Genomic DNA, 26,200 nt, shown 5'->3' with positions numbered 1-26,200 from the left:
CCCCCCCCCGCCCCACCCACCCGCCCCCCCCAAACCCAAATATTTAGACTCATTTTAGACATTTGCATTTTGCATAAGATTTTATATTTTTAAAGAAATTTAAATGTTCTTTCAAGTTGTAAAGTTTTGGCTTTTTTTTTCTGGCAAGTAGGAGATTTTTGGTCTGCAAAATCCCAATATGTGAACAACAACTCAGTTATCTGAATTGACCATTTTATGTTTAACATCCAACAATTAGTGGTGGCTGTCCCAAATATGTTGAAGACGTAGCTTGGCTCGATGGGCCAATAACTTGGCTTGTCTTTGCCCTTTTTAACCAATCCTCATTAAGTATTTGAGACTGCTCTATGTCAGCTGGTCCAAAGTGTTTAAAATCAGTCATATAAGGAGATGCATCCAAGAATTTTCCTTACCCAATGGTTGCATATTGTGTGCCAATAATAGCTAAATCTTTATCACTCACCTCCATGTGATTAGATGCTGGATTGTCATTAAAATTTAAGGAGTCATTACTGCTGTTAGAAATCAGAAAATCAGGATAGATTTCTTCACCTTTATGTATGATTTTGCAAGCCTCAGAGTCATGGGAAGCAAACACACTCTTACCTGTCCCACTCTTAGTTTCATTTGTTAATACCTTAAGCTAAGCATGATATTGATTATCTATGTGAGCAAACTCCAACTCCATCTTGTTGAAATCTTGGACATACCTTCAAGAGATTTTAACCACTGCACACCAAGTACCACATCTGTACCTCCACCAACGCCAACAACAAAATAATCACCTGTGAAAGAATAATTACCCAACGCAATAGATAATTGTGGTATCCTTCTTGTGCAACCTATTTTGGAACCATCTGCTAGCATGACAAGAAATCCATCAAATCTTTTTGTTTCCTGTCTCTTGTATTATGCTTTGATTTAAGCATATTACTTTGTTGAATTGTCAAAAGCGATGAAAATCTTCATTTAATCTGTTTAACACCACAGATGGTTCCTTGTTAAGTTCTGAAAGTAAAACTATAACCCGTACTTTCAATTCTGAAAATTTTGTCATCTTTTCTGTTTGTATTCCATTGTAGTTTTCTCTAAATGACACTTGTTTTTTCTAGCAGATAAATATTGATGGCTCAAGTACAGACAATGGAATGTCACCTGCAATTGGCAGTGGAAGTTTGCTAGGGTAAGTGGATTTCCTTGAATACTCAAGATTTTTAGGGAAGAAAGTAAAGATGGTTATTTCCTTAAAATGCATTTTCATTTAAATTGGTGGTTTGCCAAGAGCTCTCAATGATAATTTCCTTGGGTAAGTTACATGACATGCAGAATTAACACAGAATGCTATGCATCTAGAACATCTTTCCGATTATTTGTGAATAGTAAATGGTGCACAGCTTAAGTGCTCATGTTAAGTGTTCTCTGATTGTCTTCCATTGCTAGAATTATGAGAATTATCAGAATGATTGTTTCTGCTGAACTGCTTCCTTGTCTAGTCACAAATAATTTTGACTGGAAATTTAGACATCTTGATTATCTTTGTCATGGATACCAATGTGGGTTTTGTCATCATATATTTATTGTGTCGAGGACTACATGAGCAATAACTCGAACCCGTTTATATCTCATTCATGCATTTTTGGAGGTAGATTTTTTTACTAAAATTGGTAATCTGCCACTTGTCGAACTACTAATACAGTCTGCTAAAGGGAAATAATTCTCCACAAACTGAACCTTGGAAACCTCAAATAGAAATATACAACCTGACATACCAGAGAAATAATGTACTTAGCCAAGTTACATTGCATTTAGAGTTGATACCAAAATATCTATATTTAGATTGCTTTTCTGGTTATTTGTGAATGGTAATTGATGGCCGACTTTTCTTCTTGTCTTAGTCAAAGGGGTTGCTGTGTTTTTGTAAACTGGTGCATTCATATATAGTGACTCAACCACCCAAAAAAAACAAATAAGAAGAAGAGAAGATCACATAAGGCAACATAGAAAAGCAATGTGTATGAAATAAGACATCCAAGAATAGGGCTAGTTCATCCTTGGGATCAGTCTGAAGCTGTTGATGTTTACAGTTAACTATCACCCCCCAAAATAGAAAATGAAGGATTCACTTCTTGAACATCAGTTTCACTTCACTTCTACCTCCCCCGATTTTTCTAAGGCAACTTTCTTGGCATCTTGAAGTTTATATCTCTAGTAAAAAATCTACAATCTTCATTTTATTGATGAAGTTATCTTGATGATAGGTCACAAATTGCGATTAGAGACATTGACATTGAATATTGCTACATAACTCTCCAAAAAGGCAAATCACTAATATCAATTATAAAATTCCTGTGCTCCTAATCAGTTTTCCTTCTTTAAACTAGGCTTGTTAGAATTAAAATAGTACTCTGTTTTACTTAAACTGTATTTGTAAAGTGCCCATTTTTGTGCCTTCTTAAGCATCAATTATAACCATAGCTATTGTATTCTCCATGACATGGACTCCCGACGAGTTCGGAGTTGAGTTACCCTAGCTAAGTCCTAGTGACCCATGACTCTTTAGAAACTTGACCTAGGAAAAACTCCCCAGAAACCTAGTTTTTGCCGGGTCTTGCAAATATTTTGTTGAGTGTCAAGTCAAGTCATCCTTGTTGAGTTTGTCTTGAGTCTAAGTCAGGGAACTCTGGTTATGACTTATTCTCTGAGGGTAGTGTATTATCAACGATCCTTATGGTCCAATGCAGTGATTAGGGGGCCCTTTGAAGGTGATTAGGGATTATTGTATTGACCTGTTGGGTGTCTGTTTCAGTACTTTCCATCTCAATGCATTAGTTATTTTTTGGGTTTCCTTCTAGAGGTCTTTCAGGCTCCATTAATACACACTCTTTATAAGTCACTTGGATGTTTTGGTCCAAACTATTTATGGTAAGTCATCTAGATCATTAGAAAGCACCGCAGCTATATTCAAAAGGTTGGTAAGATTAGTTGTTGGTTTGATATTTGGCATTTAATAGAGTTTAATGATTTTATTTAATTAATTGAAGTCTAAACTGTATCTAGCATTGAATTAAAAGGGGACATGAGGGGTCAAGTGCACATTTAAAATATTAATGTCATATGAGAGAGAGAGAGTTTATTATTTCCCTTATGTAAGTTAAATATTAAATAATAAAAAATGAGTATTTTAAATAGGGTTCCTGAAAATTTCATGAGAGGATTATAAAATACCATTTTGAGGAAGTCATTTGATATATTTGGTTTGTTTCATTTTTCTCTTCAAGAAGTTTGGGACCTTGGCTTTCAATATAGGAGAGTTGTATGAAGATGCAGATTTTAAAGAAGCTTATGTGGTATGTTAAAATACCTTTTGGGATTTATAAAACTCCATGGTAGGAGTATTTTATACAAGAAAATTTGTTGTTTAAAGAGAAAGATTGTGCATACCTCAAGGCTAAATGAGGGAAAATTTGATGAAGGAAAAACATTGTGGGGGTTAGAATGGACATTTTGGAGTGGACAAAACATTAGCATAGCTGAATGAAAGTTAATATTATTTGGGGATGAGTGCAGAAGTATAAAGAATAGTACAGGGATGTAGAGTGGCCAGTATGCCAATGGAGAAAAGCAAAACACGGGATTGTACCAGCCATTGCTAATACTAAAGAGACTATAGGAATGCATTACTTTGTTTTGGGGCTGCCATGACCGCAAAGAGGTAATGATTATGTTTTTGTTTTGTAGTGCGCGTATTTTTAATAATAGCACATTTTATACCGTGTAGCAATACAGTGATGCTTCTCTTATAGATATTATTTTTCAACGAGACAGTTCAATTATATGGCTTGCCCAAAAATATTATTTCAGATAGAGATACATAATTTGTTGGTAATTTTTGGCATACATTGTAGAAGAAAATGGGTACACGGTTTTAGTTCAGCCTACCACCTGCAAATGAATGGTCAAATAGAAGTGGGAAATTTGTTGAGGTGTTTGGTGATAAACCAAGTCAATATGATTTGATTTTGGCACAAGCAGATTTTTCTTATAATAACTACATCAATCAAAGTGTAGGTAAGAGTATATTAAGTGTTGTATGGTTTCAGCCCAAGGGGTGTGGATGAGTTGAGAGTGCAGATTTGAATATGAAAAGTGTTTTTGTGGAGGATTTTGCTGAGTATATCCATGATTTATGCAAAGAAGTGTAACTTTGAGAAGAGTGCTATGAGGTATAAAGAACATGTTGATCACCATAGGGGAGTACATGATTAAAGTTGGAGAGCTAGTAATGGCTCATTTGTGGAAGGAAAGATTTCAAGGTAGCTACAACAAACTGAAGTGTACAAAGATTGGTCCTTGTAAAGTTTTGCATAAGTTCTCATTGAAGTATTGAACACATATGAGATTGAACTTCCATTTTGGACTAGCGTTTCTACAATTTTCAGTGTGGCTGATCTGTAGAAGTACCATGAAGGTGAATCAAGTGAGCAACAGGGTGCAGTTTCAAATTTGTCAGATGTCATGGAATGGATGCATCGATTGCAGCAAATGAAAATTGAACAAGTTAATCAAGTAATTGGTTCACATGTTGCCAAAAGAACAAGGATAGAATATTTTGAGTATCTGGTTTGTTGGAATAACCACCCAGCAGATGAGTCTTCTTGGGTCAACGCTTCAGTTTTGGCAAATAGAATTTACTCTCCAGATTTATCCAAATGTTCTTGAGTTTTGCTCTCATGAAACATTTCTTTACACCTAGCGTTTGATGTCTGAGCATATGGGACAATTGGCTATCTGGCCCATCTTATCTTTTAAAATGTTGATTTTTTTGCAGACAATCATGTCAAAATTTTGGGTCTGAATTTCTTTTAGTCTTTTTGACGACTTCGTACTGCTAGTTGTTTCACTGTCTCGTAGTTGCTCTTGTGTAGTGTTGTTTCTATTTGTTTGCTTCTTGCTCTGTTTGTTTCTGTTTTCTTGGACACCATTTGGTGGCCCTGCTGCCTTCTGGCCTCTATTTGTATCTTCAGTCCCTAAGGCCTGTTCTTGGTCTCTTGTTAGACATTAATAATTGATCTTATCTTATCTTAATTTGTGAGGCGTTGATAAAGTCAGGCATTTATCAACACCTATTGGATTTGAACAATGTGTCCCTAAAGTGTATTAAAATTTAAAAAGAAAAATTAAATTTCCAGATTGTGTGTTAATAAGAGGCAAATTTCATAAATTGTGTAAGCCTGGGCTGCATTGGAGAATGAAAGGTTTTGAGTAAAGGAAGAATGTAGAAAAGTCAATAAAGATAGGAATTGAAGAAGAGGAAAATAAGACTCCAACAAGAGAGGAGCAATACAAAGAGGCCAAAGTGAAGGAAAAGAAAAAATAAAAAGGCAGAGGGAAAAAACCAATGGTTTTCTTCCTGAGAGAGTAATTAAAGGAAATGGAAGAGCAGTGGACAGCTAGGGAAAAAAATAGAAAAGGGAAAGAGGGTTTGCATAAAGGAGAAGTTGGAAGTAGCATGAGAAAAAATGAGCATTGAGTCGTTAGACTGAAAAAGCTCAATAAGAGTTTTCGGACTATTTTGAATAGAGAGCTTGTGGCAGCTCCAAACACCAATAGAACGGAGTGTGTAAAGGAAGAAAGAAGAGCAGAGGTTGACCAGAAGAGAATAAAGTGTATTGGGGAATTTTATGCAGTGATAAACAAAGAGGAATTGCATGTGAAATAGCTATTTTGTCAAAGAAAAGCTTGAGCCTGTTTGCAGATTCAAATGAATGTTGAAATTTTATAGCAGATAGGAGTGCACATTAAGCATGCCAAAAGGCTGAAATTTGTATGTCGTCTCTGTGCACAGCTTACTGAAAATTACAGGGTATCATGATAAATTTGTCGCTTTTTTGCCCATCATATTTCTTTTTGGCAGGAATAAGTTTAAGTTTTTGTATGTCTTTTCACAGTGCAATTTATTAGATAATCTCTGTAGTGTATTTGGAAGGAGGCATAAAAGGCCGTCATTACTAGCACTGTTAAATGTTTTGCTATTTTGGATGCAGTTGGGCCATGAGTTCTTTGACACTAAAGACAAAGGTCTCTGAACAAGCTCTAGTGTCTTCTTCTAATTCAGTTGTAGCTCCAGCAGACCATTCTACCTTATCTTCTAATATCTCAGGTATTCTTCATACTTTTCCTTTTTTCTGCATGGTGCCGTGGTGCACTATTTTCTCTCTTAATTTCCTTCCATGGTATATCTCTTGTAGTCCAGTCTGATTCAATCATAGAATTGACTATTTAATCTTCAGTTGTATCAAGTTTCAACTGTATGCCTCTTAAAAGCTTGGGGTTGACTGAGCAAACTATAAGTGTAATTCAGTCAATACAAAATGTTAAAAATTGTTTAAAATTTCATACATAGTGAGAGAAACACTTAATCAAAAGACCATGCCAAATAAATTGCATAGAGATAGAAACTTGTGAAAGAAAATCAGCTACAGGATGAAAGTGTTTTTTTTTTTTTTGTTAATTTTGAGACTGTTAATCCAGTGCTAATATGTAGTCATGTTTTGTCTCTAAATTTGAAGTTTAAACCTAGAAAGCAATTAGGAATTTCAAACCTGATGAGTAACAAAATTATGTGGGAACGTATTAGGCAATTATCTATTAGGAGGTTACAGTATGTGATGTTGAAATGTTTTTGTTTGTGAGCGTTTGGTTGCAATTATGTTAATCAATTGCATTGTCTAAGGCTGGTCCTCTTCAGCAAATAGCAGCTTGTCATTGTTTATCATCTGTTTTGAGTCTGAATCTTTCGTGGCAAGGTCAATTTACTAATTATCCTTGATGCACCCTGATTTATTAAGCATAAGATTATGCCCATGCACCAAAATTGAAACTGATTTCAAAATTTAACTTTGCATCAATAATTAGAATAAGCTTTTGGCCCTTGAGTTTTGAGTTGGAGGTGACAGCTGCCGGGTATAAACATCAAATCATCTATCTGCATTTGAGTCAGATGAGTGTTTTTTTTATATGTGTCTAGGTTGCATGGGTAGGTGTACCCACACCTCTTGGACACATACCCACGTACCTAACTACCGGGTACACATACCCAAAGTACTGGGTACTCAGTGGAGAGCTTCATATCTAAGGAACTTGATTAAGATTTCTGATTTTTGTTTCCGTTTTTTGTTTGTGTCAGCTTGTTGTTTATCAAGCTGAATTCTATATGTTACCAGTTTGAAACTTTTTTTAACTGGATGAAAGAAAAGAAAGATTACATAAATAAATAGTTACAGCAGCAAAAAGTAATCATTACTGACTAACAGTAAACATCATCATTGTACAAGTCAGAAGTTTATCATTTGCAATACGTCATTGTTATATTATTTATGATCTTCTTCTTCATGTTTAGTGTCTGCCTTCTATGCATCTAGATTCTAAACATTCATCATATGTAATTTACAAACACACTGCATATCTGAAACTAAAAACAATACATTACATCTTCAAACTTTATCACTATTCTTGTTTTGAAAAATCATCATTATGATTCATTTTCAGATTTTCTATAAATATTAAATTATATAAAAAAAGTTTGACATACCCAAGCACTACTGTCCCCTATTTTGAAAAAATAGTCGTACCTGTACTGGTATTGGTAACCTAAGTACCCTCATTCCCATGTGATCTTGACATGTATGTGTTCAATTACACTTGAACAATGCTCTTGAGTGGAAAAAGTTTAAGGTTGGCTTAACATAGGCATGATCATTCATCAAATAGAGTCTGACTCCCTTGCTAAAACGTACAACCATTGCCTTTACAAAAACCAAAGCTTGTCAAGATTATATGATCTATTGAATATTTATAATGTGTTTTAAAAGTGTAAAGTTCAAGCTTTCATAGAAAGCAAAAAAGACAAGTTTGATTGTAAATTTTTGGTTCCAGTTTATTTGGTTCTATGATACACACCTTTGTGAACAATCAATTTATTCCTCTAGTACTTGGTCAACTTTGGAATAGCTTCTCTGTGCTCTTTGTATTAGGAAGAATCTCTTGATGTGTCTGAAAAGGATAACTCCTAGCTCTGCATTATCTTATGACAAACTCATTAAACAACACCATTGAATTTTAATAGTATCTACTGACATGAAAGCTGTAATACATTTGTGTATCCAATCTATCATCAATAATATCCTAAATTGGCATTTGTTCCATGTCATTATGCATCTTGGTCCTAATAACCTCATAGCCCTATCTATGGCCTTGAATAATTAGGTCACTGGTGACTTCCCTATGTCATCAAGTAGTTTCAAGTGTAATGTTGATTAATAGTTGTTTGCCCCATACGGCAATATTTAGAACATAATAGAATGCAAGAAAATCATAACAATACACATACGCACAATGTATAGAGAACCCACATAAATGTATTCATTGATCACATAATTACAATGTATCTCCAAAATAGTCACAACAACGGTACCATAAAAATATCACCACCATAGTGTTATCACCCCAAGGCAATTACAATGCTACATATAAAGGTGTCAAGATGCCAACTGCCAACCAACTACTGATCCCTTGACAACATCTAACAACTACTAATTATCTCAATATCATCTCCCCAAAATGGAAGTCATCTCTGAATGATACGCAACAAAATGGGGAATGTAACAACACAAGAAATCAAGGAGTTGGGTGCCTAGACAACATCCTTGGTGAGGAATGCGTAGGTGTTGTCAATGCTGCCAACGACTCCCTTAGTTGTTGGACCCACTCAAGTCGTTGCAAATCCTTCATGGTTAACATTTGTCTCTTCTTGGCACTATTGACCATAAACACTACTTCCATTATCTCTTTGTATTTATTCTCTACCTCTTCCAATGTTGCAACAAGGGAAGTCTCCTTCAGTATTTGCTCATCCCTCTCACGATCCATCTACTCCATAAGACGAGTGTTCACTACTGCCCTCATATGATTGAACTGCTCCTCCAAGGCTTCCATCTAAGTCCTCTACTGCACTAGCTCATCCTCTACCCTTTAGAGGCGAGTGGCTATTTCCTCCTGAGTTGCAATAGTTTCCACCTACGTGGCCTCAACCCTTAATACTGAATGGTGGGCCTTCCTAAGTTCAAATACACATCTCAGAATGCCTACTCAACTCACTTGAGCATGGAGTGGGTCCTACTCGCTCCCAAGAACTCCTGAAGTCTCTAATCCTTGAACATTGCAGGCATCTTTGTGGTAGGGTACCTTTGAGTGTCAAAACATTGCAGGAACCTCTCAGAACAACCCCCTACAAAAAATGGCAGGAGGTACTCCACTGCTTGATTCACCCTCTCATGGGCTAGTTCCTATACTGGGACCACCACTCTTTGCACATTAGCCTCCATATCCAACAAAAGTTGTTGCACATCGACCACCATATCCACCAAAACTACTTGAGGGTACTGAACTTGAGGTGATTCTCAAACACTATGTGTAGGAGCCCTTCCCCCAAACTCCCCTCCTACTCCAAGCATGTCATGTGTAGGGTCCAACTCTAACTCCCTCACACGAGTGCTCAACTTGTCCCGATCATCAATATCAAAAATATCATGCAATGACAACTATGTTGGCTATTGTGGTGAATAGGGTGTAGGTCTAGTGGGTTTCATGAGAGTTGCTTGGTATCAGGTCAACAAAGCATCCTAGTTGTGCCCTAGTTTGGGGTCTCCAACTTAACTATCTCATCTTTGGGCATCTCTTGAGTGCCTGTGGGTTGCTCCATGGCCTCAACAATTGGCTGCTTCACAACCTCAACTTTTGGTTGCGCCTTTTCCTCAACTATTGGCTCCGCAAGCTCAACTACTTTGTGTGCACTAGGAGTTGTCAAGGTGGGTGGTGTCCACAATAGTCCAAATCCAAGCACAAGAATGGCTCTAACACACACCTGAAGTAGTTAGGGGAATTTGTGCCTGTCTACCTATAATAGGGAAGGAGCAAAATCACCTCTCATACCTATTCTTGCATGTCCACATGAGGGTGTGACACCACTCAGTGTAGGGGTACTTAATGGTATACCACAACCTGATGGTCTCACTTCTGCGATACCCTCAAGTCCCTCATCTTCGTTTAAAGCATCTCCCTCACTATGGTATGTTGCCTCCCCTGCACTTATGATATAGAAAGTACCACCATCTCTACTAACCCTCAAAGAGGTATCCTTAGACTCCTCTCCATTGGTATTGCCCTCCCCAGCTAGCTCTAACTTTATGTCAGACACATACTTAGCGCCTGTGGTTCTTGCTTTGTAGAGCATCATTGCCAATTGTAAAAGTATCCATGTATGTCTAATAAAATATGGCAGTTGGTAAGGCCTTGTATAACTCAATGTTTATAAATTATAATTGATTGTACTACGCTGGAGGTACTTGTGTTTGCACAAAACCCAAGAAAAACCCGCATGGTAACGTAAATAGAAAGTTTGGTGTCGAAATGTCATGTATCTTCTCTGAAAGTATGTAGGCTAAGTCATACACTAAACTATTGTGTAACCTCTTTATCAACTCAAGTAGTGGTGCTGCGATATCCAAGGCTCGATTGGCTCCTTTTAGGCTATTCTTCATGACGTCCAACAAACGCCACCACTCCGTAGGTATAATGAAGGATTTCATGAGGCCATGCCCTTTGCTTGCTCGTGCCACAGTCTCCCACTCGACTGGTGTCAAATCTCCTTAGCCAACCAAGCATTGGAATTTCTGTTTTTGTTCCGCAATCATCTTCATCGTCGATTTATCTATCATTCAACCTTGTCTCGGAATGTAGAACACCTGAGTGAATGGAAGGGCTGGAAAAGAAACTAGAAGTGGGAATTGCTTGTACTCAAAGACAAATTTCTAGTTATATATCTCATATAAAGAAATCTTAGCTTTGAAGGGTATCTCAATAGCTCGAATGGGGAACATTGACATCTGAATGGTTGAGTGTACGCCTGCCTACGTGCCATGGGAATTATTGATTGGGTTTGGCACCATGTACAACATTCAATGCCACTTAATCCCTCAAATGTAATAGTGTCCGTCGTCACCTTCTCATAGCCACCCTTTTGAGTTTGAATCGTGGTTTCCCTTAGCGTCCTTTCTTGAATCCATCCTTTCTTTCAACTCTTATTTGAGATGACAGTATTTGACCAATCTTCCCATTGTCCATCATAGTAGGTGAAATTACTATTCCAAATGGTAATTGCTATAAACATTTTTGTCAGTCTTGTTTCTCTCTTTTCAACTCCATTAATCCTTTTATCATTGTAGAGTCCAAAATACAATGTTGACATTTATATGTTAGGGCGTAGAAACCCATGTGAACTTTGCGTAGACCTTGTAAGGCTTCTTCACCCTTCTTTGTATGGCCATAAATGGCTACTTTCCCATACAACCTTATTTTTGTTGTTGACTAGCCTTTTATTACGACCTCCTTTTAATTCTTTGTTTTGTAAATTGTTCACATTAATATTTGTTCCCAATGCCTAGAGCTATCTCCATTTATATGTTGTATGATCTTTTGTAAGGATTGTGCATACGTTATAGATTATCGTACATTCTTTCCAAAGAAATTACCCTTGCAAGTCTCCTTTATGGAGTGTGTACAGCCACTGCACGATCTATTGTCCAGCCTCCGACGCTCTGTGTTTTTCTTTTCTAATGTATGGTCCCCCCGCTATATGATTTTCTCTCAATCTACCTACAATAATTTTTTCTTCAACTCTTACCATACAATAATTTTTTTTTCTGTCATACTGAGCTTTTTATTTTGTATGTGATTGATTTTCTTGTCATAATTTCTTTTTATGCTCTCCCACAATTGCTACCATGTTCTACCTCTACTTGCTCTCTGTTTTCCCCTTTGTGTGGTCCTTTTTTTTTCTCCGTCAAATTCTGTCATACGATCTTTACTTCTCCAAATGACCGTACAATGTTTTCTTCCAGTCTCCATTGGTACATATGGGACTGTAAGATCTTTTATATTGCGGATATTTTTTATTGCCATATGATCATTCACTTTTGTACAATCATGTATGATGTGTTCCCTTTTTTATTTTAATTTTGTTTGGAAAATTATTTGCTTACATCATCTAGGTCAGTTTGGCCTTCCTACCCAATTGGGTCATCCCACTGCCTCTATTTGTGATATATCTTCATTTTTGACCCATTCGTGGGATCTTAGACGAGCTGAGCATCTAGAGTTGATTACTTAATTGCTCCATTCTCCTCGACATCCTAAAATTTATAAGAATTGAGCCATTGGACTTTGAAATCACGTGGTTTTATTTCATTGCAGCCATTATACATAAAAACCAACTGTCCAGGAAGAAATTCTCATGCCAAATGTATTTGTCATGCTACAATTTTCAATGTTCTTGGATTGCCTCTGTTGCCCACTAAACCATCAATCATTGCTCATTCATGTTGTTTAATGCCATGATTTTCAACATTCATTGAGTACATCAACTTGATTTATGTTTGGCCTATTGTGACTTTATATGTGCATCTGTAGTCCCATAGTATCATTGAAATCTTTTCCTCCCAAATCGTCTTGTTCAAGACCTCAAAACTTGTAGATAGCAAAGACTATTATCTTGTTCGTGGCTTTTGCTTGTGTGTTCGCTCTAGGGTAGTAAGGGTTCAACAGGGAGTGAAATTTTTTGAACTAGGTTGCAAGGAGTTTGACCATATAGGTCATAAAATACCCACCTTGATCACTAGTAAGTTGGACCGGAATGACATATTGGATTGTAATTTGTTCGTATATAAATATTTTCCATGCTCAAGGTTGAATTGTTAGGTAGTGCTTATGCTTTGGCCTACTTATATGCTTGGTTGCTACCACTATGTATTGACACCTTCGTGCACAACTTGCCTTTACTAGCCCTACATTGTCTCGTCCCTGACACTCAAACAACACCCGAGCATGCGTGAGATTTAGGGTCATAAAGTCATGCTTAAGCGGTTGGCTTGCTCTTTGGTAGGTGTTGCACCCTACGACCCATTCACGAGCATTTTTGTATTGTGTGGGCCACCATAGTATTGCGAGCAACACCTTTCAAGAATTGGTGTTTGGCCCCATGTGGCCTCGTGCAGGTCCATGTGCTTCTCTTAGCACTGTCATAATCTTCTTTCCTATAACACATCTCAAAACTTGATAGAGTCCCATTTTATAAAGTAACCTATTGATCAGCTGAAATGTTCAACTTTTGAGAATCAATTCCCTTCTCTTTGTTGGATGCATGTCCCTCAAGAACTACGAAATCGATAGACACTCCTTGATGTTGGTACCATGACTGTAGTGCAGTTATATGCAAAAGACGAGCATTGAGGAAGTCATTGTTCACTCCTTTAGGCATCTCTCTGGACTCTATCTGTAATAGTTGGTCAACAATTACATGTGTTCGTCCCAACTATATTATGATTGTGAAGATAAACTCATGGAGTAGGAGTAGCTACCTTCTAACCCTTCTTGGAATTATGGGTTTATTCACTAGGTACATTAACGCATGGTGGTCCACATAAAACATAAATAGAGTTGCCACTAGGTAGTGGTAGAACTTTTGTATGATGTAGACTATCCTTACAACTTCTCCCTTATTTGTACTATAGTTTTTCTCTTCTTTTGATAGCAATTGACTCACGGAGTAGATAGGGCGATCTAGCTAATGCTCTCCTACCAATGTTAGTGTGGCATAATTAAATGCCTCCATTTGTACGTGGAACTCTTCATCTCCATTTGGGTCTGTCAGAATAGGTGTTACTACTATCCTTGTCTCAAGTTCCTTGAAGCCCTCCCCTCACATTGTCTCCCATGTGTTCTCTCTTCCATGATACTGGTCAAGAGGGTATGAAATCTTGGGTAATGTTATGATCCTGGTGGGTGGCCTTCACTAGCACCTCAGGGTTTTGGTGCAATGGTTTGTACCATGTGGTATCAGAGCCTCCACCCAGGTTCGAATCTTAGAGCAAGCGACAACGCTGGCATTGCAGTGTTCGTCCGGGGCTCATACGACCAAAGGGGGCCCACCATATGGGCGCACATCCAACTTAGAGTCTGGACTGCGAAGCGTGGTGGGTGTTATGATCCTGGTGGGCGGCCTTCACTAGCACCTCGGGGTTTTGGTGCAATGGTTTGTACCAGGGAAGTTCTTGATGAACTTTTGTTAATATCCTATATGTTCGAGAAAGGACTAGAATCCTATTGCATCTATCAAGGATTCCATCTCGATGATTGCTCTCATCTTGTTCGAATTTGTCTTCAACATGACCTTGAACACAATATGGTCAAGTAGTTTCCATTGAGGCACCATATATATCGTCATTAATTTGGAATCAACGCTAGTCGAGCTTTCTAGCATTGTTCTATACATTCCCTTAAGGCCAAGTGAGTGTCTTATCCACTGTAGATGGACCAGTCATCTTAGAATGATTTTGATGTTCCCCACGAACATGTTTTTGAAGATATGCATGATTATCCTTTGCAAGGGGGTACGAGCATTAAATAGCCCCAATAACATTCGGTAGTAAGCATATACATCATCCTCAACCAGAAAAATGGCTTTCAACTTGCCCTCTCCCGCATAGAAATTTGGTTGTACCCTATAAAGCCGTTCATAAAGGAGTACATTTCATGTCCAACGACCTCTTTGAGGATACCATTCATGAAGGGTATTGGGAAAGTGTCCTTGATAATGACTGCATTCAAACACCAGAAGTCCCAACAAATCTGAATTTGATTTGCCTCCTTGTGTAATGGTATTACAATAGGTGAGACCCATTCAATTGTTTGCACCTAAAAAATGATGTCGGCTTCTAGCATCTGTTCTATCTCATTATTCGCCTTCACTTCATAATTCTCATTCATTTGACACAACCTCTTCAACACCGAGTAAGCTCTTGATTTGAGTGGAATCTTGTGAACAAATGGCTTCGGCAGGACCCCCTTTAAGTCCATGTAGGTTTAGGAAATTACATCCTCGTACTAAAAAACAATCTTGAAGGTTGCTTCCTTCAACACTAGATTCTCGTTGTCACCGACTAGTATATTCTTTGGACTAGCTTGGTTGGCTGGTGGTCTCCTTAAGTATAGGGTTTTTGTACTGTATGGATTTGTCCTTTTCAAATTGATGCGCTAGAGTCTCATTAACTAGGGCCACCCTGTCTTTATATTCTACATACTTAGGTGGAAACATATCTTTCTCCCCTAACTCTTCTTCTAACTGCAACATATTCAGTGGAAGGGCCCACTCATTGAGTCTACATCATCTTCAGAACAACCTTCCAATTCCAAAATGCCTTCCTCATTCGACTCCATTTGTTGTCTTCCTTTGTCTATTCCATTAGGCTCTCCCTCTATCTTTGATCCTAAGGAGGGTGCCAACTCCTCACTCGCCACTTGTGTTCTCAAGTTATTAATAAACTTTCGCTCTTTGCTCCCCATGGATAACATGTTTTGCTTCCAATTGTGGTTCACTTTGGTAGTGATGTGCCACCTTCTCATGAGGATCATATTGTAGCCCTTCTTTTGGGGAATCACTACAAAATCCACAATGAAGTGTTAAATACCAATAGTTACCATTTGTGCTATTAGGGTTATAATTGGCTTGATGTTGTGGCTGTTGACACCACTAGATTGAATATCAATGGCTACATTGTTGGCTTCCCCAATTTCTTCCACATCTCCTCTGGTAATACATTCAGCCCTGATCCTCCATCCTTAACGGTTTCAATGAGTTTGTGCCCAATATACCCATGGAGTACCTTCCATTATTAATCTCTAATAACATTAGGTCTGTTGATGAGCTCCTTGGAATCTCTGTGTGGGTTGTTGTCGTACAAATTGGCACATTTGCGGTGCTTATTATAGGTGCTGTTAGCCAAGGCATAGAATCAAGGTCTTTTCTCTTTATTGGCACTTTTGTTTGTAGCACTCGTCTCAAGATATTTTGCGTGGACTCCATATGTAGTGAAGTACTGGTAGTGTCATTTGTTAACCTTCACTCCTCCATTTCCCTCTCATTGCTAGTCTTAGCTTCTTTTAACCTCTCCTTTTTAAAATGGGGCTTTGGGTACATTGCTTTCTTCGCTTGTGCCCCTGTGAGCACTAATACTCCATGCCCGCTCAACCTGTCATTGTTCAATAGGTTCACTCTTTGCTTTGGGCAAGTTTCGTTCTTGTGGTCATTAGGGACACACCATCTACATAGTTGCAGTGGATTTTCCTTCTTTGGGAAGTTGCGAGCAAAGTGTCCCCATTGCTTAAAGGTACGAGATTGAATCATTGTTCATCCCTTGGCATCGTATTGTATTCGAGTTCAGTTGTTACTATAATTATTGCTCTTACCACATTTTCATTTGTTTTGGTAGCCACCACATGATGCAGTTGTATCGAACGCCAATTGTGGGGTGGTGGTTACTATCGTAACCGTCAATGGTTGCTCTTGTGCTAAGAGCATTTGTGCACTTCTGGTTTTCATATTATATAGGCACTCCTTGGTGAAATGTCTCAACAATTGACAAATGTAACAAAATGCCTTTTTAGGACACATGCCTTTGGTGTGATCTTCCTCCTTGCAGTCTAGGCACCATAATTCCCCTTTACTCTTGCTAATACTTCCCTTTATGGCCTTGAATTCTTTCATCATTTAGTGCATATCCTTCAATAATGCTTGCACCCTCTTGCTTCCTCATTGCCATTGCTCCCTTCCGACGAGTCATCATCATCCATCCAGTTCCATTTTCGGGATGTCTTGTCCTTGCTTTCTATATTCATGGCTCGATTATAAGCATCATCATAGGATGTTGGAGGAACAACTTTCATGTTCTTTCTAAAGGAGGATATCAATTCCTCCACAAACCAATGCTTCTTTAATGCATCCACCAAGTAGTTCTCCATTTTCCCATATAGCTCCTTTAAATGCCAATTGTATGTTCTTACACTAACATGCCTGCTCCAATCTTGTTATTGTTGGGAAACAATTTGAAGTTTGCTGGAAATATGTTCGCCAAGTTTGACCATGTGCTCACCTTGGTTTTGTACACTTCAAAGAAACAATTTATTGCCACCGTTTGTTGTATACCACCTAGTCATCCTGCTTGATCTATCCATTACCTAAATAGATTGTTGCACACATCTCTCAATGCCGCATGAAATAAACTTTGATTCATCCCTTGTGAATTTTGGTAACTTAAAATATTTTGACATTGGGTTGGCTCCTTGTGACCTGCTTTGTCTACTTAGTCCAATTAGAATTACTTCCAAGTTTGGTGATTGTTTTGATTTCGATGCCCCATGTTCTCCTGACACTCGCGGTGGCACTTGTATTCTTTGCATATTTGTCTTTAGTGTGCTCCACACTCTATGTCCTAGCCTCCAATCCCATTGATTTCCTTGGGTCTAGGATGTCTAGTTCTACTCCTCAACAATCCCTACTCCCTTTTAGTGTGAGGGTCAAGTGTCCTAGACGGTGTTGGGTATTTTTGATCAATTGAAATACTTCTTCACCTTCAGCCAATCCCCCATTGTTATACCCTTTGGTTCCTTGGTCCACTTCATACCCTTTAATACTCTTTTGGTACTCTTCAAGCAGCTTGTCTTCCACTTCAGGCAATCCTTCGATGATTCTCCATAGTTGTTGTCTCCACTCAACTTGCTCTTCCAATCTTAGTGCTTTTTGGAGAGCTTCGTATTGGTCCACTTGTCCCTTTGGAATAAGCTTCGTACCTTTGTTCGATGTTAGTGGCATCAATTACCTCCTTCATAGGAATTGATTATGCATTGTCATTGATGGCTCTCATCATGCTCCTCTTCCCGTTGGGTCTTCCCTTGATATCATTATAATATTTCTTGATGGTAATCCTCTCAATTTCACTAAAGTAAGATTTATATAATTAAAATATATATGGATGATTAATATAAATAATGATATAATTATAATTTTATAATTTCATATTCTAATATAATGTCACACAATATATTATATTTTAAAAATAATAATATGAATGAAAATAAATAAATAATAATTGAATATTATTATATAAAATAGTACAATATTTTTTAAAACAAAATTGAAGTATATATAATTACATATACAATAATATTAATTTTAATATTAACATAATTTTAATAACATAAACATAATATTAATATTAATAAATAATAATTAACGAAAAGACAGTTTCTTATAACAAAGTATACAAGGAACATTATACACCAATAAAAAAATACCATGGAATATATGAAATAAGTCTTGAAGAAGCTTAATAAAGAAGTATTTAACTAAGTACTAGCAGGGGACATTACAATTGGTATTAGAGAAAATATCTTTAGAGAGATTTTATCAAAAGTATTTTATTAGTGACAATACTGAACAGTGCCAAAAACATTTTCATAACCAATATATATAGGTTCAATACGCAAATTCTGGACTTCAATAATAGCAATGTTGGATAGATACTCAGAGTATAGTAGCAGAAAATATTTGGAGAAATATTAATGTCCCTGTAGTGCTTAATATTATAAGTGGGAGGCATTACTAATATTGGCACAGTTATAAACCGTATGTTAAGATTAATTTTGCAGATAGTACAATTTATCTCCTTGATATTATAGGGGAAACGAGTCAATTGCCGCCCATGTATGCAATGCTGCCACGTTAACTGTTACCTTCTCCACCAATTACCGCCCAAAAAACCCCAGTACCTGCACACAAACATGTCAAAACATATCACCATGAACACCAATTGTTGTCTGCTTTTTTTCATTTTTTAGTTTTCTTGGTTGCTGATTGGTCCACTTATACAAAAAGTACTATAATGACTACTGGGGGGTCTTAGTATTGGGTGTTGGGCGAACAATTTAATAGGACACTTTTATACCACCTCGTGCTCTACAAGCTCTACAAAGAGCTCCATAAATGGAGGAAAGCCAAAAGGTTAGCTTTAAGCTCTTTGCTCACCTATGGAGGTTCAGTGAAAAAATTGACAAATTTTGACATATGTATTAGGAATTGTAGGTGCATGATGCTATCCTGGGCAGCTACTAGGTCATTTCCCCTGTTCAAAAAATATGGGACCCGATTATATTTGGAGGTGACATAATAAAGTTCAATAATCATATTTAAAAGCACAAAGCCGGATCAAAGGTTTTAATATTTAATTGAAACTTTATAGATCTTTATTATTTGTTGTGTGAAATTAGCATAGGATTCCTTTTAATATTTGTTGCGTCTCCAAAATATTTATTTGAGAGTTTTATAGCCTAATATTTGTAGCTTCGAATATAATCTCTTAGACAAAACAAATAAAAATTTCATGATTAAAAATCTTGTAAAGTTTGCGCGAAATATATTAGAGCAACATTTTTTGGGTTTTCTATGACTATAGAATTTGTTAGAGAAGTCACTATTATTATTTCTTGGCCGACGTCGAACTTCATATGTGATAAACTTCATTGAACATTGCTCCTACTTGCCATCTGAATTACCGCCGTATCATGCTTGGAAGAATATTATGAACTAGGAAAGAAGTAGATGACGATTGAATCGATCTCTATTGTGACAGTCTTTCAATATTTTTCCATCTTGAGGCATGGTATTGGAAAGGACAAGCAAAAGTTGGCTTACAGAGTTCTGAAGACGCTATCAATGATATCCATACAACTCTTGCATTTGAGGAATCTTCTCAAGCAAAGAAACAAGTTAGATGCGAACTTGAACATATTTTGGAAGAGTCCAAAAAGCCAAGGAACTACTAGAATGTTGGAGGGTAACTGGTCAAGATGATATTCATGTTGAAGATAATGAAATTGGCTTAGCAGAAGTAGTTGAAATTTGTATAGTTTCAATGGATAAAGGCTTGTAAATTCAGACTGGGAACATTGTTTTACCTAGTGATCTTGTGCTTTGTGAAGAACCATGTCTTGTGGTTACTTTGTAGTAATTTCGGTTTATGCACTGTCATTTCTACTTCAAGGAGCTGCCAGTGGATCTTGTGCCTTGGCAGCCTTGTGCAATACCTTTTATATTGCTCTGAAAATCGCAGAATAGGACAAGAACACTCACGGTAATAACTACCGGCATAAATACAGATATAAGAAAAGATCAAACGACTTATACAACTTGATATTGGCAACAGCAATATGGAGCTGCCGAGTAGAAATAAATATATACAGTCACTGCACCTGTTATAATCAGGTATTGATCATCATCACATGCAGAAATAAACAGAAGCAAAAAGAAAGTTTGTAATACTGTGGCATAGTTAGCTGATACCACTGATAACTGGCAGACAATGTACAAGCTATAAGGATACATAACAGAACAGTGGATATTTTTTAACAAATTAGATATATATTTCACTGAAGTAAGTACCTTCTATATCATCTATTAACTATTTATTTCGATAGCACCATGCTCAGACCATTATACTTCTGAACTAGAGAAGAAATAAATAGGGATACAGTACAGAAAAGACCTGTTTAAACGAGACCAATAGGTTATTACGATAATAGATAAGCTTCTATTATTAGTAAATGGTTATCTGTTTGTAATCTATTGTAAATATTAGAATGTTTCTAATATTAGTTAGTTGTAGTTATTTGTTAGCTTTCTTTAGCTTTCTTTTAGCTAGAATAGAATATTTCTATTCTTTACGATTGTTTCTTAAGGAAACATCACTTTATTCTTTAGTATATATAGACCTCTTGGTCTTTGTTAATAAGAACCAAGTATTTTACAAATTACTTCATAATATGGTATAGGAGCCAATTCTTTGATAATTTTTGAAAAATATTATAATTTCTTGTTCGAAATTACTGGAGGAACATTTTTCAAAATTACTTTTTGTGATATCTATTTCTTACAACCATATTTTTGTAGTTGTCGTCTGTTTTTCTGCACATTTCCACTATGGTTTTTTTGTAGCAAGACTGTTTTTGTTCAAAACCCTAATTTTTGGGCTCAATTCTTTTTTTGATTACAGATTCTTAGTGGGTTTTTTGAGAGCTCAACTGGGTTGTCCGATTTTTCTGGGTGCCTCGATTTTGCTAGTAGATCCGAAAATCGACAAGAAATTCTTTTTGGGTTTTTTGAGCTCTCTTTTGGGTACCCCTTCAAATTTATTAGTCTTCCGTTTTTTTTCCTTGAAGAGCGTGCTTTCATTGATTTTCACATTTTTCATTGAAAAATGTGCTATAGTGTCATTGACTAATATTTTGCTTGAGAGCAATTCAAATTTCATAGTAGGAATTATGGCACTTGGAAGCAACGAATAATAGCAATTCTTGAATATCAGAAATACCGATCAGATTGTTTTGCGTGTTACACAACGTCCGACTGCCCTTGGTACTGATCAGGATACATGGGATCTGAATAATCGAGAGGCAGTGATGCTTCTCAAAATATTCGTAGCTGATGATCAACTCTCTCAAATTCCATCCGGCAAGACAGTTGCCAAGATATGGGCCCATCTCAAAAATCGTCAGGAGACTTCTGACAAAAGTTGAGCGTTTCTTCTTCAAGAGCAGTTTATTTTTTATTATCATGGATGAGCGAACCTTGGTCTAGGCTCACCTGAATAGGATTCAGGAAATCCATGATTAGTTGCTTGCCCTTGGTCACAAGATGGAGGAAAAGGACATTGTGGTTATCACTCTATGGAGTTTACTAAAGTCCTACGAGCATTTTATCGAGACTCTTAACATCACATTTTCAAGTGTTGATCTGAAGTTCACTGATCTCTGCACACTTATGCTTCAGCAAGATTGGTGGAAACAACAGTTTGGTAGCGGTTCCATCTCCACTTCCACAAAGCAAGCCTTTACTGCTAAATCCTTTCAGAAGGATAAAGGCAAGTCTCAGCAATCTTCTTAGCAAAAGTCCTCTACTCTAGCTTCAAAAGGCTCTTAGAAGAACATTCAATGCAGCTATTACCACAAGTTTGGTCACATGAAGGTTGAATGTCGGAAATGATTAGCTGCCCAATCTAAGCAATCAGGTGAAGTCATCTACCTGGTATATTGATTAGACCACAACCTAAAGCGAATTGTGCAGAGCACATTGAGTAGACAAAATCTGCCTTTTATGTCTTCACGGCTAGAAGACTTTTAGATCATGTGAAGTCATCTACCTGGTATATTGATTCAGGTGCCTTTTGTCATTTCACCCACTGCCGAGACTTGTTCACTGATTACCAGCCTTACTCAGATTCTGTTAATTTTGGTTGCGGAGAAGAATACACCGTTGTCGGCAAAGGCAACATTCAGATTCAGTCTATTGGGAGGAATCTCTTTTTCCTCGATGTGTACTACGTTCTCAGTAAGTTACTGCAACATTCTCTACAACTGGATGTCAACTTCAATTCTCATCAGTGTACCATCACTGATAGGGCGACTTAATTGTTGTAGTAGGTCTTGAGGATCATGGTCTTTTCCGCCTTATTGATTTTGGTGATTCTCGGGACTTAGCTATGGATGCTCGACATTTTTTTGTTAGCCCACTTTGGCATTAGCGGTATGGGCACTTAAATGTGCATTATCTCTCTCAGCTTGTTTAGGAAGAGCTTGTCCTCGGTTTGCCAGAGTTTTAGACTTAGCAGCTTGGATTTTCTGATGCATGTCAAGCTGGGAAGAGACATCAAACACCTTTCACCAGTAGTGATTCGTGGCGAGCTTCTTAGGTACTTCATCTTGTTCATGTCGATATTTGCGGCCCTATGGTCATTCCTGTTCTTGGGTCCAAGTATTTTCTGTTGTATTATGATGATTTTAGTAAAAAAATGTCGGTGTATTTTCTTAAAAAAGAATCCAAAGCATTTACTGTATTTCAGAAGTTTAAACCTTTAGTTGAAAAAGAGTCTGGGAAATACATTATTACTCTTAGATCAAACAATGGGAGGGAATTTTGTTCTAATGAATTCTCTATCTTCTTGGATACTCATGGCATCAATGTCAGTTAACCACACCCCACACACCACAACAAAAAAGTGTAGTTGAACATCAGAACAAAACAATCATCAAGATGGCTTGATCCATTCTCGAACACATACATGTTCTGAAGCAGTTCTTGGCAGAAGCAGTTAACACTCCAATTTATCCTTTGAACCGGTCACCCAGAGTGGTGGTCAAAGGTAAGACTCTGGAAGAGGCTTTGGCAGGTCTTAAGCCTTGAATCAGCGACTTGAAGGTTTTTTGCTCCCTTGCTTTTGTTTGGATCCTTGGTGCGTTATGGGCTAAGTGGGATGCCGAGAGTCAAAAACTTATGCTTGCTGGATACAATAGTCTTCACGAGGCCTATCACTTGATTAACACTTAGACATCTCGTCTCTTGTACAATTGTGATGTAGTCTTTGATGAGCAACAAGGACCATTCATGCCTATTTCTCCTGTTCCTAATCTAGTAGACCAGCCTATGAAGACTCATGATCTGGGAGTTGGGCTTCCATTGGGTCCACCTAATGGGAGGGCTTCAATAGCTCTTGCAGCTCTAACTATACTTGTGATCTCTGTATAGACACCTCCAACTTATCCTACAGGATCACCTCGATTTGTAGATGCTTCAACTGAGTTTGATCCAGATTCTTCTGATGATGAACCTAATCACCAAGCATCTCTGGATACTAATGTTGGTCGTTCTCCTCTCCGACCATAGTGGTGGGCTAAGATACTTGCTGATCTTCGTGATAATGAGCTCATTGATGGGAGAACTACTTGGAAAAAGAGCAAACATACAGACTTTGTAACTTTTCTCTCATGGCCAACATGCACAATGTGTTTGAACCTTAATTATATTTTGAGGCTAAAGGAATTCTAGAGTGGGAATAGGTCATGACATCTAAACACCAGAGCCTTTTGAAGAATAACACCTAGGTCCTTTTTAATCTTCCACCAGGGGAGAAACCCATTGGCAAATCTGATGGTAGATTGGATAAGTACAAAGGTTGTTTAGTTGCGAAGGGTTTTTCTCAACGTCAGGGCATTGATTATGAGGAGACCTTTTCTCCTACTGCAAAGATGAGCACAATCAGATTAGTCCTAGCCATGGCAACACAGTTTGATTGGAAGGTCCATTAGATGGACGTCAAGAGTGCTTTCCTGAATGGTGATCTCCACGAAGAGGTCTTCATGACGCAACCTCTTGGTTTCAAGGTTGTCGGTAAAGACGATGAGGTTCTCAGATTGGTGAAAGCTCTCTATGGCTTGAAGCAGATCCCTAGGGCATGGTACATGAAAATTGATAAGTACCTTAGTGGTCAAGGCTTCCAAAGGAGTTCTTCAGGCTCAAATTTGTATATCAAGAGTATTGACAGTGACATCATCCTTTTGGTTATTTATGTGGATGATTTGATCATTACTTGCCATGTGGAATCTTTGATTCAGGGAATCAAATAGAATTTATGCTAGTCTTTTGATATGACTGACCTTGAGCTCATGCATTATTGCCTAGGTGTTGAGGTTTGGCAACAGTCTTCTAGTATATTCATCTCTCTGTCCAAATATGTCAGGGCATTGTTAGACAAATTCCATATGTAGGATTGCAAGCCTGCATACACACCCATGGAGAAAGGTCTCAAGTTATCAGTCAAGTCTGATTCTCCTCCCGTTAATGATACTACATACAACAAACCAGTAGGCAGCCTCATCTACCTCTTTGCTACTAGGGCTGATACCAGCTTTTTAGTCAGCTACATCTGACGCTTTATGACAGTTCCCAAGGCTGATCATTGGATGGCAGCAAAGTGTGTGCTTCGTTATGTAAAGGGCATTTCAGATTATGGACTTTTTTACTCTCGTAGTTCTAATCCTAGACTTAGTAGGTTGAAAGATTCAAATTGGGCAGGTTCTTATGAATATAAAAAGTCAACTTCTAAATATATGTTTAGTTTGTGATCTCGTGTTGTCACATGGACCCGTGAAAAATAGCAGGCAATTTCTCTCTCTATAGAGGTCGAATACAGAGGGACAGTCAACAAAAGTTGTGAAGCTGTTTGGCTTCGTTCGATGCTTGGGGATATGTAGATGTCACTAGTAGGACGAACCACTTTATTTGTTGATAATGTAGGCATTAGTTAGCACGAAATCTAGTCTTTCGTGAACCAACAAAGCATGTGGATGTTCACTGTCACTACATACAACAACTGTTTGAAGATGAGACAATAGACTTGCAGTATGTTCTTACCACATATTAGACTGCGGTCATTTTCACCAAGCCTCTTGGTCCTGATAAGTTTGTCAAATTCAGAGGACAACTTGGTGTTGTGAATAGATTAACCATTAAGGGATGATATTACGATAATAGATAAGCTTCTATTATTAGTTAATAAATTAATGGTTATCTGTTTGTAATCTATTGTAAATATTAGAATGTTTCTAATATTAGTAGTTGTAGTTATCTGTTAGCTTTTTTTAACTTTCTTTTAGCTAGAATATTATATTTCTATTCTTTATGATCGTTTCCTAAGGAAACATCGCTTTATTCTTTTGTATATATAGACCTCTCAGTCTTTGTTAATAACAAGCAAGTATTTTACCAATTACTTAGTAATAATTCCAAGATGGGTAAGGATCAACGTCCCCAAAGAATGCCTTGATGACATGTCCAAGAGGGGCTTAAGGGCTTGGATCCACAAAAACCTTGAGGGAGACAGTTGAGTTTGGTCTCTAAGAGACCTATTGTATTGTAGCATTCCTTCTAGGTCAGATTTATAACCAAGATAGCATACCCTTTTCAATTTACATATATTTTATTACTAAAGGGTAGCTTGAGAAGAGAGAACAAAAGTGTATTTATTACGCAAGTAATTGGTAAATTATTTGATGTATTAACAATGACTAGAGACACTCAATTTTAAGTCACAATATTTACAAAATAAGCAAGTTTTTGAAAAGAAATAGCATATAAGATCAGAGATATTATCACTTATAATTACAATAAGGTACATTATTAAGCGTTAAATAAATAATAATACATTATTATAATACCCTCCTTTAATGCTCAATCTATCAACACCACCAATAGAGCCTTTGAATTTTACAGGCTAATATGGATTGAGGGAATTGGTGAGGACATTTGCTTTCTGCTCTGCTATTGGAACATACAACAATTGAATGGATTAGTCTTCAACAAGTTGCCGAATGAAGTGACAGCGAGTATCCACATGCTTGGTTCTTTCATGGAAGATTGGATTTT

General features: G+C 37.3%; 1 protein-coding gene across 1 annotated transcript in view; it reads left to right on the top strand.

Moving 5' to 3' along the window:
* CTEXP (kinase family with ARM repeat domain-containing protein) overlaps nucleotides 1-26,200 on the top strand; it is a 191,363-nt gene that overhangs the window by 151,816 nt on the left and 13,347 nt on the right. Inside the window, exons 18-19 of the mRNA XM_089792423.1 lie at nucleotides 1,116-1,183; nucleotides 6,045-6,160. Of these exons, the coding sequence (XP_089648549.1) occupies nucleotides 1,116-1,183; nucleotides 6,045-6,160 (184 nt within the window). The remainder of the gene's footprint in view (nucleotides 1-1,115; nucleotides 1,184-6,044; nucleotides 6,161-26,200) is intronic.

Source organism: Cupressus sempervirens, chromosome 7 (assembly GCF_028749045.1).
Source record: "Cupressus sempervirens isolate cs-2001-9-10 chromosome 7, ASM2874904v1, whole genome shotgun sequence".
Taxonomy (NCBI): domain Eukaryota; kingdom Viridiplantae; phylum Streptophyta; class Pinopsida; order Cupressales; family Cupressaceae; genus Cupressus; species Cupressus sempervirens.
The sequence above is the reverse complement of the archived record's forward strand: the minus strand, read 5'-3'. Positions and strand labels throughout refer to the sequence as shown.